Source organism: Nerophis lumbriciformis, linkage group LG39, assembly GCF_033978685.3.
Source record: "Nerophis lumbriciformis linkage group LG39, RoL_Nlum_v2.1, whole genome shotgun sequence".
In the NCBI taxonomy this organism is placed as follows: Eukaryota; Metazoa; Chordata; class Actinopteri; order Syngnathiformes; family Syngnathidae; genus Nerophis; species Nerophis lumbriciformis.
The window spans coordinates 18121652-18137500 of NC_084586.2; the positions used below are offsets into that span (position 1 = coordinate 18121652).

Consider the following 15849-nt stretch of genomic DNA (forward strand, 5'->3'; position numbering starts at 1 on the left):
TATTTTTAATTTTTTGGCCATATCTTCCACATAAAACGTGACATTAAGTAGTAGGACGTAAAGACACGAACGTTAGTGCTAACATGATACTCCCATGCAAACAGTAATATCATGTTAAGCTAGCATATCCGTTTGAAAAAAAAAATTGATCTCACATCAGTAGCAAAACGAAGGATAATTGGCAAGAGCTTAATTTTAAGATGTGTAGCAAAGCCTGCTTTTTTTAAAACAAATTGGTGGGCATAAACAGACGGCCATATTTCCCACATAAAACAGGTTGCAGGACATAAAGACACAAACGTTAGCAACGCTAGCATAGCTAGGTGAGCTAAAGTGCTAACATGACACTCACAATTGGTAGGAGCTTCATTTTAAGATGTGCAGCAAAGCCTGCGGTTTTTTTTAAACAAATTGGCGGGCATAAACAGACGGCCATATTTCCCGCACAAGACGTAAAGACACAAACGTTACAACGGTAGCATAGCCCGGTGAGCTAAAGTGCTAACATGACACTCAGAACGATGGATATTTGGCAGGAGCTTCATTTTAAGATGTGTAGTAAAGCCTGCGTTTTTTGTTTTAACAAATTGGTGGGCATAAACAGACGGCCTTATTTCCCGCATAAAACGTAAAGACACAAACAATAGCAATGGTAGCATAGCTCGGTGAGCTAAAGTGCTAACATGACACTCAGAATTGGTAGGAGCTTCATTTTAAGATGTGCAGCAAAGCCTGCGGTTTTTTTTAAACAAATTGGCGGGCATAAACAGACGGCCATATTTCCCGCACAAGACGTAAAGACACAAACGTTACAACGGTAGCATAGCCCGGTGAGCTAAAGTGCTAACATGACACTCAGAACGATGGATATTTGGCAGGAGCTTCATTTTAAGATGTGTAGTAAAGCCTGCGTTTTTTTTTTTAACAAATTGGTGGGCATAAACAGACGGCCATATTTCCCGAATAATACAAGACATTAAGTAGTAGGACATAAAGACACAAACGTTAGCAACACTAGCATAGCTCGGTGAGCTAAAGTGCTAACATGACACTCAGAATTGGTAGGAGATTAATTTTAAGACGTGTAGCGAAGCCTGCGTTTTTGTTTTTTTACAAATTGGTGGGCATAAACAGACGGCCGTATTCCCCACATAAGACGTAAAGACACAAACGTTAGCAACACTAGCATAGCTAGGTGAGCTAAAGTGCTAACATGACACTCAGAACGATGGATAATTGGTAGGAGATTCATTTTAAGATGTGTAGCAAAGCCTGCGTTTTTTTTTTACAAATTGGTGGGCATAAACAGACGGCCTTATTTCTCGCATAAAACGTAAAGACACAAACGTTAGCAATGGTAGCATAGCTCGGTGAGCTAAAGTGCTAACATGACACTCAGAATTGGTAGGAGCTTCATTTTAAGACGTGTAGCGAAGCCTGCGTTTTTGTTTTTTTACAAATTGGTGGGCATAAACAGACGGCCATATTTCCCACATAAGACGTAAAGACACAAACGTTAGCAACGATAGCATAGCTCGGCGAGCTAAAGTGCTAACATGACACTCAGAACGATGGATAATTGGTAGGAGATTCATTTTAAGATGTGTAGCAAAGCCTGCGTTTTTTTTTTTAACAAATTGGTGGGCATAAACAGACGGCCTTATTTCCCGCATAAAACGTAAAGACACAAACGTTAGCAATGGTAGCATAGCTCGGTGAGCTAAAGTGCTAACATGACACTCAGAATTGGTAGGAGCTTCATTTTAAGACGTGCAGTAAAGCCTGCGTTTTTTTTTTTTAACAAATTGGCGGGCATAAACAGACGGCCGTATTTCCCGCACAAGACGTAAAGACACAAACGTTACAACGGTAGCATAGCCCGGTGAGCTAAAGTGCTAACATGACACTCAGAACGATGGATATTTGGCAGGAGCTTCATTTTAAGATGTGTAGTAAAGCCTGTGTTTTGTTTTTTTTAACAAATTGGCGGGCATAAACAGACGGCCTTATTTCCCGCATAAAATGTAAAGACACAAACGTTAGCAATGGTAGCATAGCTCGGTGAGCTAAAGTGCTAACATGACACTCAGAATTGGTAGGAGCTTCATTTTAAGACGTGCAGCAAAGCCTGCGTTTTTTTTTTAACAAATTGCCGGGCATAAACAGACGGTACAACGGTAGCATAGCCCGGTGAGCTAAAGTGCTAACATGACACTCAGAACAATGGATATTTGGCAGGAGCTTCATTTTAAGATGTGTAGCAAAGCCTGCGGGGTTTTTTTTCACAAATTGGTGGGCATAAACAGTTTGCCATATTTCCCACATAAAACGTGAAATTAAGTAGTAGGATGTAAAGACACAAACGTTAGCAACACTAGCATAGCTCGGTGAGCTAAAGTGCTAACATGACACTCAGAATTGGTAGGAGCTTCATTTTAAGACGTGTAGCGAAGCCTGCGTTTTTGTTTTTTTTACAAATTGGTGGGCATAAACAGACGGCCATATTTCCCACATACGACGTAAAGACACAAACGTTAGCAATGGTAGCATAGCTCGGTGAGCTAAAGTGCTAACATGACACTCAGAATTGGTAGGAGCTTCATTTTAAGACGTGCAGTAAAGCCTGCGTTTTTTTTTTTTAACAAATTGGCGGGCATAAACAGACGGCCGTATTTCCCGCACAAGACGTAAAGACACAAACGTTACAACGGTAGCATAGCCCGGTGAGCTAAAGTGCTAACATGACACTCAGAACGATGGATATTTGGCAGGAGCTTCATTTTAAGATGTGTAGTAAAGCCTGTGTTTTGTTTTTTTTAACAAATTGGCGGGCATAAACAGACGGCCTTATTTCCCGCATAAAATGTAAAGACACAAACGTTAGCAATGGTAGCATAGCTCGGTGAGCTAAAGTGCTAACATGACACTCAGAATTGGTAGGAGCTTCATTTTAAGACGTGCAGCAAAGCCTGCGTTTTTTTTTTAACAAATTGCCGGGCATAAACAGACGGTACAACGGTAGCATAGCCCGGTGAGCTAAAGTGCTAACATGACACTCAGAACAATGGATATTTGGCAGGAGCTTCATTTTAAGATGTGTAGCAAAGCCTGCGGGGTTTTTTTTCACAAATTGGTGGGCATAAACAGTTTGCCATATTTCCCACATAAAACGTGAAATTAAGTAGTAGGATGTAAAGACACAAACGTTAGCAACACTAGCATAGCTCGGTGAGCTAAAGTGCTAACATGACACTCAGAATTGGTAGGAGCTTCATTTTAAGACGTGTAGAGAAGCCTGCGTTTTTGTTTTTTTTACAAATTGGTGGGCATAAACAGACGGCCATATTTCCCACATACGACGTAAAGACACAAACGTTAGCAACAGTAGCATAGCTCGGCGAGCTAAAGTGCTAACATGACACTCACATGCCAACAACAACGTGATGCTAAGTTAGCATATTTGCTATTTTTACATAATTGTGGAAATTTCAATATACTTCGGTCACCTCCAAATGACTTCCTGTGGGCGGGGCCACACATTGACAGTCATGCAATGTATCATGGGGGATTTGTAATTAGTGCAGATAGTCATCAGCGATCAACGTCCGCCTCGCCACTTCCTGCCGCCTGGCGACTGTAAATCTCTCACATCTTCGCAGTCGTACGCTCGGGATCCCAACCGGCGCTTTATTGACTCCCCGGTTTTCTTTCACCCGTCCCGTTATACATATTTATTGACGGCAAGAAGTCAAACAGCAGTGAAGTGAATGAATATGCATGAGACTCATGAATATTCATGAGCGTCTTATTGAGATATGTCATGCACTTGTGAACGGCAACATATGCTCTCACTTCCTCCGCGCCTTCAACGCTTTGTTTATCTTTCTCCGCGTCGACATTTTCTCAAGTTAAAATTAGCCACAAAAAAAACAACAATAAAGTATTTCAGGAAATGATGTAACTTAACCAACAAGCCAGGAAACGTCTCCCATCTCATTAGATGGTGTGCCTAATGAATTGTCCAGTAAGGCTTTAAACTGCCAGAATTCATAAACAAATTAATTAAATTAAGTGCGTTTGGAATATTGAACAAATCCTATAAAAATGTCTTAATAATGAAAAAATATATATATTTTCAAATACAATTTAATAATAATAAAACATCTGTAATTGGACTGTATAAAACAAATATATACATTCTACTACTGGAAAAAATAAGTAATACCTCTTTCAAAAATGTAAAAAAATATATGTATGGTAACAATAAAAAATAATATCAGTAAAAAAAAAAGATCACTAAATGAATCAAATATTTCTCACAAATGTAAACAATGGATAAAATCAGCAAAAAATTAATATGCAAAATAAACACATTTATATACATAAAAAATATTAAATAAATTGCAAATCTAATATTAGTTTTAATAAAAAACGGTAAAAAAAAATTCAAAAAGAAAAATTATTAATAAAAAAATAAATAAACTAACTAAAACATATCAGTAAAAACAATAATATTTCAAATAACTATGACAACTGATGAAATAAGCAAAAAAATATGAATCTGCAAAATGAATAAATGTTTAAATAAAAAATAATATAAAATAAATTACTCATCTAAAATTAGTAATTGTTAAAAAAAAAATATAGTAGTATATATTTCCAAAAATAAAACAATATGTAACACGTTTTTATAAATAATATAAATGAATACATGTAATTATCTCAAAATATATATAAATATATATATTTCAAAAATAAAAATAAAAATTAACAAAAATATCAGTTAAAAACAATAATACATCAAATATCTATGAATATTAATTACACAATGATGCAATTATTTCTCACAAATGTAAACAAAGAAAAACAATTGAAAAATGTGAAATAAATAAAATAAATTGTTAATCAAATATTAGTATTAATAAAAAAAATATCATGTGTTTTTCATAAAGAAGAATGTTTTTGTTTTAAATTCAATAACCATGAAAAGCAATTACAAAACGGATCAATTATTTTTTCACAAATATGAACAATTAATACAAATTGTAAAATAAAATACATAAAATGTGTAAACTGATGAATGAATAGATAAATTATAATCTAATGATAAAAATTGAATAAAATTTTCTAAAGGACCAACCAGGAAAAAAAATGGGCTTTGACAAAATGAATACATTAATCAATCGTCTAATAATAATGAAATAACACATTATGCATTTTTTTTTTAATCTCTAAAAAGAATAAATGACAAATAGTAGTAATAAGGTATTTAAAAAAATGCACATCATGTAGTGACTGTGTGTTAGATTATGGTATTATTTATCATATATAATGAAATGATATGATATTATTGTTTATAATTATTATTCTGATTTAAGGCTGTATTATTTCTCCATTTAAAGGGCAACATCTTATAGGTGACATAGTGTCTCTTTGTCAGCGATTGATTATGAATTAGAGATGAAATGATGTGAAATATTGATTGGCTTATTTTCCTAACTCCTGTCTGCCTTCATCCTCCTCCTCCTCCTCCTCCTCCTCCTCCTCCTGCAGCTTGTCACAGCAAAGTGGAGGAACAAAATATAAGCACAATAGATCATTCTGACAGTTTAATTTGGCCGCTTGATTATCAGTCAATTTGATAATTATATCATGCAGCCATCCAATTAATGTGTTCTATATTTACAATGATCGTCAAGTGAGCTCCAGTCGTTCATCAGGAGTGAGATACGAGCGTCTCCTGGGAGACGCGACAGTTTGTGAGCGCTTCCTTGATTGAGATGTCAAAGAAGAAATGAGTGTGCATGGCTTTCCTGGATCTCTCTCACACACACACACACACACACACACACACACACACACACACACACACACACACACACACACACACACACACACACACACACACACACACACACACACACACACAGCCAACACAAACAAGCGGGCTTTACTCCGGATTATCCAGGATCCAGTTTGGACACGTTCACACGGGTGTTGCCATCTGGAGCGTGTTGACGTGTTTACTCTTGACTACTGTGATCACCTTTGGTCTTTTTGCTGATCATCCCGGCGTTGCAAGTCTGACAACGTTTGTCTGTTTGCTTTGTTTGCTACAGTGTGCATTTCCTTGATTTTGAGCCATTCCTTTACCACTTTTGAGGTGTGTTTGGGGTCATTGTCCTGTTGGAACACCCAACTGCGCCCAAGACCCAACCTCCGGGCTGATGATTTTAGCTTGTCCTGAAGAATTTGGAGGTAATCCTCCTTTTTCATTGTCCCATTTAAAGCAGCAGTTCCTTTGGCAGCAAAACAGACCCAGAGCATAATACTACCACCACCATGCTTGACAGTAGGTGTGGTGTTCCAGGGATTAAAGGCCTCACTTTTTCTCCTCCAAACATATTGCTGGGTATTGTGGCCAAAGATAAGACCTTCTGGAGGAAAGTTCTGTGGTCACGTTCAGTGTTGTGTTTAGTTACTGAAAACAAGTAACTAGTTACAGTTACTAGTTCCTTTATTTCAAAGGTAACTCAGTTACTAACTCAGTTACTTACACCAAAAAGTAATGCGTTACTGTGAAAAGTAACTATTTAGTTACTTCTTTTTTTTCTTCTTTTTTTTTTAAGGCTCCCATTAATGCCCTTTTTGTAGCTGTTTCAGCAGATTTGAATGGCTGTTTTGGGCAGTAGATAGGGTCTTTGACCCAAGACACAACTTATATTTAACTAAAATTGTAATTTCTTTGTGCTCGACAAAAGAAAAGTAGTGAGAATATCTCCATGTTAAGAAACTCGGCTGCGGCTCCGCCATGATGTCTTGTTAGTAAACAAAGACACGCCCCACACCCCCCGGCCTTTGTACCTCCCACCCCACACACAGCACGCCGCTTCTCTTCCTTGTGACACAAGAAGAATCAGAAGGACGACACTGCAATTCTCCAATAAATCACACTCAGATTTTCTCTGTTTCTAGCCGATACTACATAAAAAAATAACGTAAAATAACGTAGTAACGCAACATGTAGTAACGGTAACTGAGTTACTGAATATAAAAAATAATGCGGTAGACTACTAGTTACCGCCGAAAATAACGGCGTTACAGTAATGCGTTAGTCCCAACACTGGTCACGACTGCGTATATATATATATATATATATATTTATATATATATATATATATATATATATATATAGGATTTTGAGAACGACATGCTCAAAATGATCCAATCAGTCAAATTAAAGCCAATCCGCAACCCACTCCTCACCAAGCTGAAAAATTACAAGGAGCGCATCAAGAAAGTAAACAACCTCATCATAGCTGCCGATAAAACCACAAACTTCTACAGAATGGACATACCAGAACGTCACACCTTACTGGACAGAAGCATCACCAAATCATACAAAAAAGCACAACCCAACACCTTACAGAACATCCACCTGGAAAATAAAAGGATCGCGGCTGAACTGGACATTGAGGACAGGGTGGACGCCACAGCCAACAAGGAAGCCTTCATCACATTGAAGGACCACAAACCCAACTTCGCAAATAACCCAACATGCCGACTAATAAACCCAACTAAATCTGAAATAGGAAAAATCAGCAAAATAATCCTGGACAGAGTCAACACAAAAATCAAGGACAAAACACCACTCAACCAATGGAGAAATACAGCAGCAGTAATCAAATGGTTCAACAACATCCAAGACAAACAACAGCACAACTTTATCTCCTTTGATATCGAGGAATTTTACCCTTCCATCACGCAAGACCTACTGACTCAAGCGCTAGACTTCGCCTCAGACTACGACTCAATCACAGGCAACGAAAGAAACATCATCATCCACGCAAAAAACTCCATTCTCATCCACAACAGTACACCATGGCAAAAAAAGAACAATGCAACATTTGACGTCACTATGGGAAGTTTTGACGGAGCAGAAACGTGTGAACTCGTTGGGAGTTTCCTCCTCTCCCAGCTCGCTAGCCTCAATCTGAACCTTGGTATTTACCGTGATGACGGACTGGCAGTGTGTCGCGCCTCGCCAAGGAGCAGCGAGAATACCAAGAAGCGCATATGCCAAATTTTCAAAGAGAACGGCCTACGGATCACGATTGAAGCCAACAAGCAAACCGTCAACTTCCTTGACGTCACTTTCAACCTGAGAAATAACAGCTACCAACCATTCACGAAACCCAACACAACACTCCAATACGTGCACCATGACAGCAACCACCCACCCACCACCACGAAAAGAATACCTCCCGGAATTAATAAAAGGCTATCGATGCTGTCATCTAGCAAAGCTGAATTTGACCAAGCAACCCCCCCGTACCAAAAAGCCCTTGATGAAAGCGGATACAATTTCACCCTCACCTATGAACCCACGCCAGGAAACCAACCAAAAAAGAACAGAAAACGAAACGACATCATCTGGTACAGCCCCCCATACAGCAAAAACGTCTCAACTAACATTGGACACAAATTCCTCAATCTGATTGACAAACACTTTCCCAAAGACAACACCCTAAGAAAAGTATTCAACAAGAACAACATTAAATTGAGCTACAGCTGTGTGAACAATATACGACAAATTATCTCAAACCACAACAAAACAATTGCAAATGAGCCGTCGGCCCCCGGACAGAGCGACTCCAAAACCAACAAAGGCTGCAACTGTCGAAAGAAACCTGATTTCCCTCTCAACGGGGGGTGCTTACAAACATCAGTTGTCTACCAATCTAAGGTAACACGCAAGGACATTAACACATCCGACACATATGTAGGATTAACCGAGGGAGAGTTCAAAACCAGATGGAACAATCACAAGGCTTCTTTCAGGAACCAAAACCTGCGGAATACCACAGAACTCAGCAAACACATTTGGGACCTCGAAGACAATAATGTTGAATATTCAATAACATGGCAAATTCTTGCATCCAGCACACCTTACAATAGTGGTAATAAAAGATGCAACCTATGCTTGAAAGAGAAACTGTTTATTATTTACCGTCCAGACCTGTCATCCCTCAACAAGCGCAGCAAAATTGTAACAGCATTCCGCCACAGACGGAAACACCTCCTAGGTAACACATGAGCCAATCACCACGCCCCTACGCCAGCCTGCACCCACCCACTCTGTGCCCTATATATAAATATAAATATAAAAATATAAATCTAAATATATATATATATATATATATATATATATATATATATATATATATATATATATATATATATATATATACATACACATATATATATATAACATACACATATATATATATATATATATATATATATATATATATATATATATATATATATATATATATATATATATATATATATATATATATATATATATATATATATATATATATGTATATATATATATATATATATATATATATATATATCCATCCATCCATTTTCTACCGCTTGTCCCTTTCGGGGTCGCGGGGGGTGCTGGAGCCTATCTCAGCTGCATTCGAGCGGAAGGCGGGGTACACCCTGGACAAGTCACTACACACATATATATATATATATATATATATATATATATATATATATATATATATATATATATATATATATATATTTATATATATGTATATATATATATATATATATATATATATATATATATATATATATATAAGGGCTGCAACAACTAATTGATTCAATCGATTAAAATCGATTGTAAAAATAGTTGGCGATTAATTTAGTCATCGATTTGTTGGATCTATGCTATGCACATGTGCAAAGGCAATTTTTTTATTTATTTTTTTATTTAAAAACCTTTATTAATAAACTGCAACATATACAAACAGCTGAGAAACAATAATCAAAATAGGTATGGTGCCAGTATGCTGTTTTTTTTCAATACAATACTGGAAAGGATAGAAATGTAGTTTGTCTCTTTTATCCGATTATTAATCGATTAATCGAAGTAATAATCGACAGATTAATCGAATATATATATATATATATATATATATATATATATATATATGCTTTGTTTTTGAGTGTATTGTGTATGAATTGTTGAGTTTTTTGTTTGGATGTGTTGTTGTTGTCTTGTCAGGAAGACTCCTTTGCAGCAACTAACGAGGATCCGTTTGAAGCAAACAAAATAAAAACACATTTTAATTGTCTGGATATTAAACCCGCACATCATGACAACATAATTAGGTGAAACACGGTTCCAGCCGAGCCAAACTGGGTTTCTGCTCGTGAATCGCTGCACTTTCCTTCCTCCCTCGGTTGCCTTCTGGCTGGTTCCGTCCTCCTAAGCGAGCTCCATGTTTCTCCTTCTTGTGCAGACGACGTGCCTCCTTACTTCAAGACGGAGCCCGTCCGGAGTCAGCTGCATTTGGAGCGGAACCGGCTGGTGCTGACCTGCATGGCCGAGGGCAGCTGGCCCTTGGAGTTCAAGTGGATCCACAACGGCACCGAGCTGACCCGCTTCTCGCTGGAGTACAGGTGAGCTTACGCCGAGTATGACATGAGCAGCGAGACACAATGGGCACTGATGATGAGAGTTGTTGCTATGGTTACCAATACATGTACTATATTACCAGCAATCCCAAGATATATGCATTCATCATGTCTTCATTTCTGACAAATATAATGGAACATGCCACAGTGAAGACATCCTTAAACACATTATAATGGGACTGTGTGTGAATGTAGCTTGTTGTATGAGTCATTATTCCGCTTCTTAACGCAGCTATATGGAGGTAATTTTTTTTCAGAAATGTAATATTTATTGTCAGGTTCAAACACCGATGACATCTATTAGACAAGACAAGAAGCAAAGGAATCAAACAGAGACAGGATTCAATTTAGCTCATGAGGAGAAACGTCTGGGGCTGCATCCTCCCACCACGCTCTGAAGGCAGTCCCAGCGCCCTTCTCCTGTATTTGGGCATTTTCTGATTACATTACATTACATTACGCAGCTGCTCCTAAAGGGGAGGGGGGTCATAAACAGCTGCCGCACTCGGTCATAAACAGTTTAAAGAAAAGGTGCCTGGAGCGGTGTCAGGTCTGCTCCCTCTCTGCTTTGTAGATCTCGCGTCATCAATCAATCAATCGATGTTTACTTAAATAGCCCTAAAACACGAGTGTCTCAAAGGGCTGCACAAGCCACAACGACATCCTCGGCTCAGATCCCACATCAGGGCTTGGAAAAACTCAACCCAATGGAGGGGACCGCAGACGAGGACCCCCTTGCAAATGAATAAATGTTTAAATAAAACGTATAAAATAAATTACTAATGTAAAATTAGAAATTCAAAATATATATAGATATATATATATTTCAAAAAGAAAACAAATATGTAACAAAAAACGAATAAATAATGTAAACGAATAAATGTTTAATTACAAATTATAAAAGAAATGTGTAATTATTAAAAAAAAAAAAATATATATATATATATATATATATATATATATATATATATATATATATATATATATATATATATATATATATATACACCCTAAGAAAAGTATTCAACAAGAACAACATTAAATTGAGCTACAGCTGTATGAACAATATACGACAAATTATCTCAAACCACAACAAAACAATTGCAAATGAGCCGTCGGCCCCCGGACAGAGCGACTCCAAAACCAACAAAGGCTGCAACTGCCGAAAGAAACCTGATTGCCCTCTCAACGGGGGGTGCTTACAAACATCAGTTGTCTACCAATCTAAGGTAACACGCAAGGACATTAACACATCCGACACATATGTAGGATTAACCGAGGGAGAGTTTAAAACCAGATGGAACAATCACAAGGCTTCTTTCAGGAACCAAAACCTGCGGAATACCACAGAACTCAGCAAACACATTTGGGACCTCAAAGACAATAATGTTGAATATTCAATAACATGGCAAACTCTTGCATCCAGCACACCTTACAATAGTGGTAATAAAAGATGCAACCTATGCTTGAAAGAGAAACTGTTTATTATTTACCGTCCAGACCTGTCATCCCTCAACAAGCGCAGCGAAATTGTAACAGCATGCCGCCACAGACGGAAACACCTCCTAGGCAACACATGAGCCAATCACCACGCCCCTACGCCAGCCTGTACCCACCCACTCTGTGCCCTATATAATCCATGGTATGTGAATGCTCCCATTAAAATCTCCTGATGATTGAGGGAACCCCTCATGAAACAGGCCTGTAGAGATGAAGTAGTCTTGTGATTTTTTTTCCCACACATACATATATACATATATATATATATATATATATATATATATGTATGTATTTCAATGAGAAAAAAAATATGTAACAAAAAATAATCCTACCAGTTATTGGATAACAAAAATATCAGTTAAAAACAATAATCAATCAAATATCTATGAAAATTAATTATACAGTAATTCAATTATTTTTCACAAATGTAAACAATGAAAAACTATTGAAAAATGTGAAAGAAATACACAGATGAATAAGATTAATTATTCATCAAATATTAGTGTTAAAGAAAATGATCATGTATTTTTCATCAAGAAAACACATCAGCAAAATCCACAATGAATTCAATAACCATGAAAGGTAATTACAATTATTTTTCACAAATATGAATAATCCAAATTTTCAAGAAAATAGATAAAATGTGTAAACTGATGAATGAATAAATAAATTATAATCTAATGATACAAATTAAATACAATCTAAAAAAAAAAATGACAAAATGAATACATTAATCAATCGTCGAATAATAATAATGAAATAATGCATTATGCAGGTTTTTTTTAAATCCATAAAAAGAATAAATGACAAATAGTAATAATAAGATCTTTAAAAAAACATTGATTAGCTTGCAGTCATGCAGTGACCAAATTTGCCTGATTGGCACTCCACACAAGTCAATAACATCAACAAAGATCACATTTGTGCATTCACGCACAGTATAAAATATTTGGTGGGCAAAACGAGACAAAGAAGGAGTGGCGTAAACCTCGGAGAAAGTTGCACGTGAAAAACAAACCACGGTGAGTTCAAAGACCGGCAAAATTAGTAGGACAAAACGGCGCTCGCCAAATACTCCCATCAGTAAAGCATGTTTAATATAAACAGTGAGATTTCTAACAATTAGGGAGGTTTTTGTCATGTTGTCCTCCAACATTATTAAAACAAGAAATATATTTTTCCCACATCTTTTTCCTTTTTCATACATTTTTGAAAAATCTCCAGGGAGCCACGAGGGCAACGCTAAATGCGGCCCTAGAGCCGACCTAAAAAGCACTCACTCGTCTTGTTTGATACGATTCCGGTATCACAGCTCTTAAGTTTTGGCCCATACCAAAACAGATCTGACACGGTATCAGCAAGTATCATACACACTTGTATTATTCTGTAGTGAATGTTAGAGAATGTTTGATCGAGAGAAACGAGTCAAACGGAGAACAACACCGACCCATTTATTTTTAACATGCCTCGTGTCTTTAAGTTGAAGTGTAAATGTTTTTTTGAAAACACCTATGGCCGCAATAATGAATTAAGCTGAGCTCATGGTGCAGTAAGTTGAATGATGCGGACACATTTGTTACTGAACACATTCTCAGAGGAGACGTTGCACGTGTAATTAATGTGGAACTATAATTATTGACGCATGTGCAATATTGTCCAGTTATTATTACGGGTACCAAGCTTGTGTGCTATTGTGTGCTCGGCTGTTGTGTAGCTGCTCGCCCCTCGTAGCAAGCCGATATCATTCCATACGTTTTTTTTTTTTTTTTTTTTTTGCTGATATCTGACCAATATCCGATATTAAAACAAAAGCCGTGACCTTTACAAATGCATGTGTCACGGTCAACACGTGGCTTGGCTGAAATAAGCAGGGGCGTCCCTGATAACGTCGCATGGATGGCAACATATGTTGCTCCGAAACCTGTATGTACCTTTCAGCATTAATGGTGCCTTCACAGATGTGTAAGTTACCCATGCCTTGGCCACTAATACACCCCCATACCATCACACATGCTGCCTTTTACACTTTGCGCCTAGAACAATACGGGTGGTTCCTTTCTTCTTTTTTCACAGTTTCCAAAAACTATTTGACCACAGAACACTTTTCCGCTTTGCATGAGTCCATCTTAGATGAGCTCGGGGCCCAGCGAAGCCGGCGGCGTTTCTGGGTGTTGTTGATAAATGGCTTTGGCTTTGCATAGTAGAGTTTTAACTTGCACTTGCAGATGTAGCTGTCACGACTAGGACTGTGGCGTGGTTTGTTCTCCCGAGGTGCAAAAGATTTGGACCATACGTGGCGTGAAGGGGAGTACATGATTTATTTAAACACTATAACTACAAAAAAAAAAAAGATCAAACAAAAGGCGCGCTATAAACACAACTTGACTATAAACACAAAACTTGCACAAAGGCAGAAACTATGAACAATTAAACAAAACTTGCAAACTATGAGATGAATAAAGAAAACTTACTTGGACGAGAAACCGGCATGAAAAAAAGAGCAGCAAGGGTCTTAAGGGTGTGTGGAGAGTGTGCAGAAGCATAAATGTGGGATGTCACCAGAAAGACAAACTGAAAACAATGAACTTAAATACTACAGACATGATTAACGAAAACAGGTGCGTGACTCAAAAACGTGAAACAGGTGCGTGACGTGACAGGTGAAAACCAATGGGTTGCTATGGTGACAAACAAGAGTGCACAATGAGTCCAAACGTGAAACAGGTGAAACTAATGGGTAACCGTGGAAACAAGACAAGGGAGTGAAAAGCCAGAAACTAAAGAGTCCAATAACTAAACAAAACAAAGCATGACTAATACAAAACATGGTCACACAGACATGACAGTAGCGACCAACTGTAGTTACTGACATTGGGTTTCTGACGTGTTCCTGAGCCCATGTGGTGATATCCTTTACACACTGATGTCGCTTTTTGATGCGGGGATCCAAGGTGACGGGCATTCAATGTTAGTTTTCAGCCTTGCCGCTTGCGTGCAGTGATTTCTCCAGATTCTCTGAACCATTTGATGATATTACATAGCGTAGATGGTGAAATCCCTAAATTCCTTGCAACAGCTGGTTGAGAAATGTTGTTCTTAAACAATTTTCTCACGCATTTGTTGACAAAGTGGTGACCCTCGCCCCCCGTCCTTGTTTGTGAACGACTGAGCATTTCATGGAAGCTGCTTTTATACCCAATCATGGCACCCACCTGTTCCCAATGAGCAGGGCCGGCCCGTGGCATAGGCCGTATAGGCAAATGCTAAGGGCGCCGTCCATCAGGGGGCGCCACGCCAGTGCCACAAATGTTGGAGAAAAAAAAAGAAAAAGAAAAAAGTTGGTACTATTATTTCTAAATACAAAAAATAATCCCATGTTAATTAAAATGCAAAGTAAAGCCTATTTAATAGAAATATTATTTGTTACAATATTACGCCCCCCCCTCCCCCCGCACGGTGCGCCCCCTCCCTTCCCGTATCATGACTCTTTTTGGACGTCACCACATCAAAAAATCAACACAAGATGTCAAAACGGCCAAAACTGTCAGGTGCCCAGGGAAGAAAAAAGAGAAAAGAAGAGGAGGAGAAACGAGAAAAGACAGAGGTAGCAGGTAGGTGAGCCGAACATGAAATTATTTGTCTGTTACAGAATGTGATAGTAACCCGGCTTTTTAGCATTAAGCTAATGTCACATGATTCGGCAATTGCTAATCAATAAATAGCTAGTTCTGTTTTAACGTCTGGTTAATATTGTGGAGGGGGCTAAATTGTTATGGAAAATAATAATGTAACGTTAGGTAATTACAGTACTCCCACCTTACATTCCTCAGGGACATTTGTATTAGA

General features: G+C 37.7%; 1 protein-coding gene across 1 annotated transcript in view; it reads left to right on the forward strand.

Moving 5' to 3' along the window:
* sdk2b (sidekick cell adhesion molecule 2b) overlaps positions 1–15849 on the forward strand; it is a 920539-nt gene that overhangs the window by 519494 nt on the left and 385196 nt on the right. Inside the window, exon 2 of the mRNA XM_061931841.1 lies at positions 10329–10488. Within this exon, the coding sequence (XP_061787825.1) occupies positions 10329–10488 (160 nt within the window). The remainder of the gene's footprint in view (positions 1–10328; positions 10489–15849) is intronic.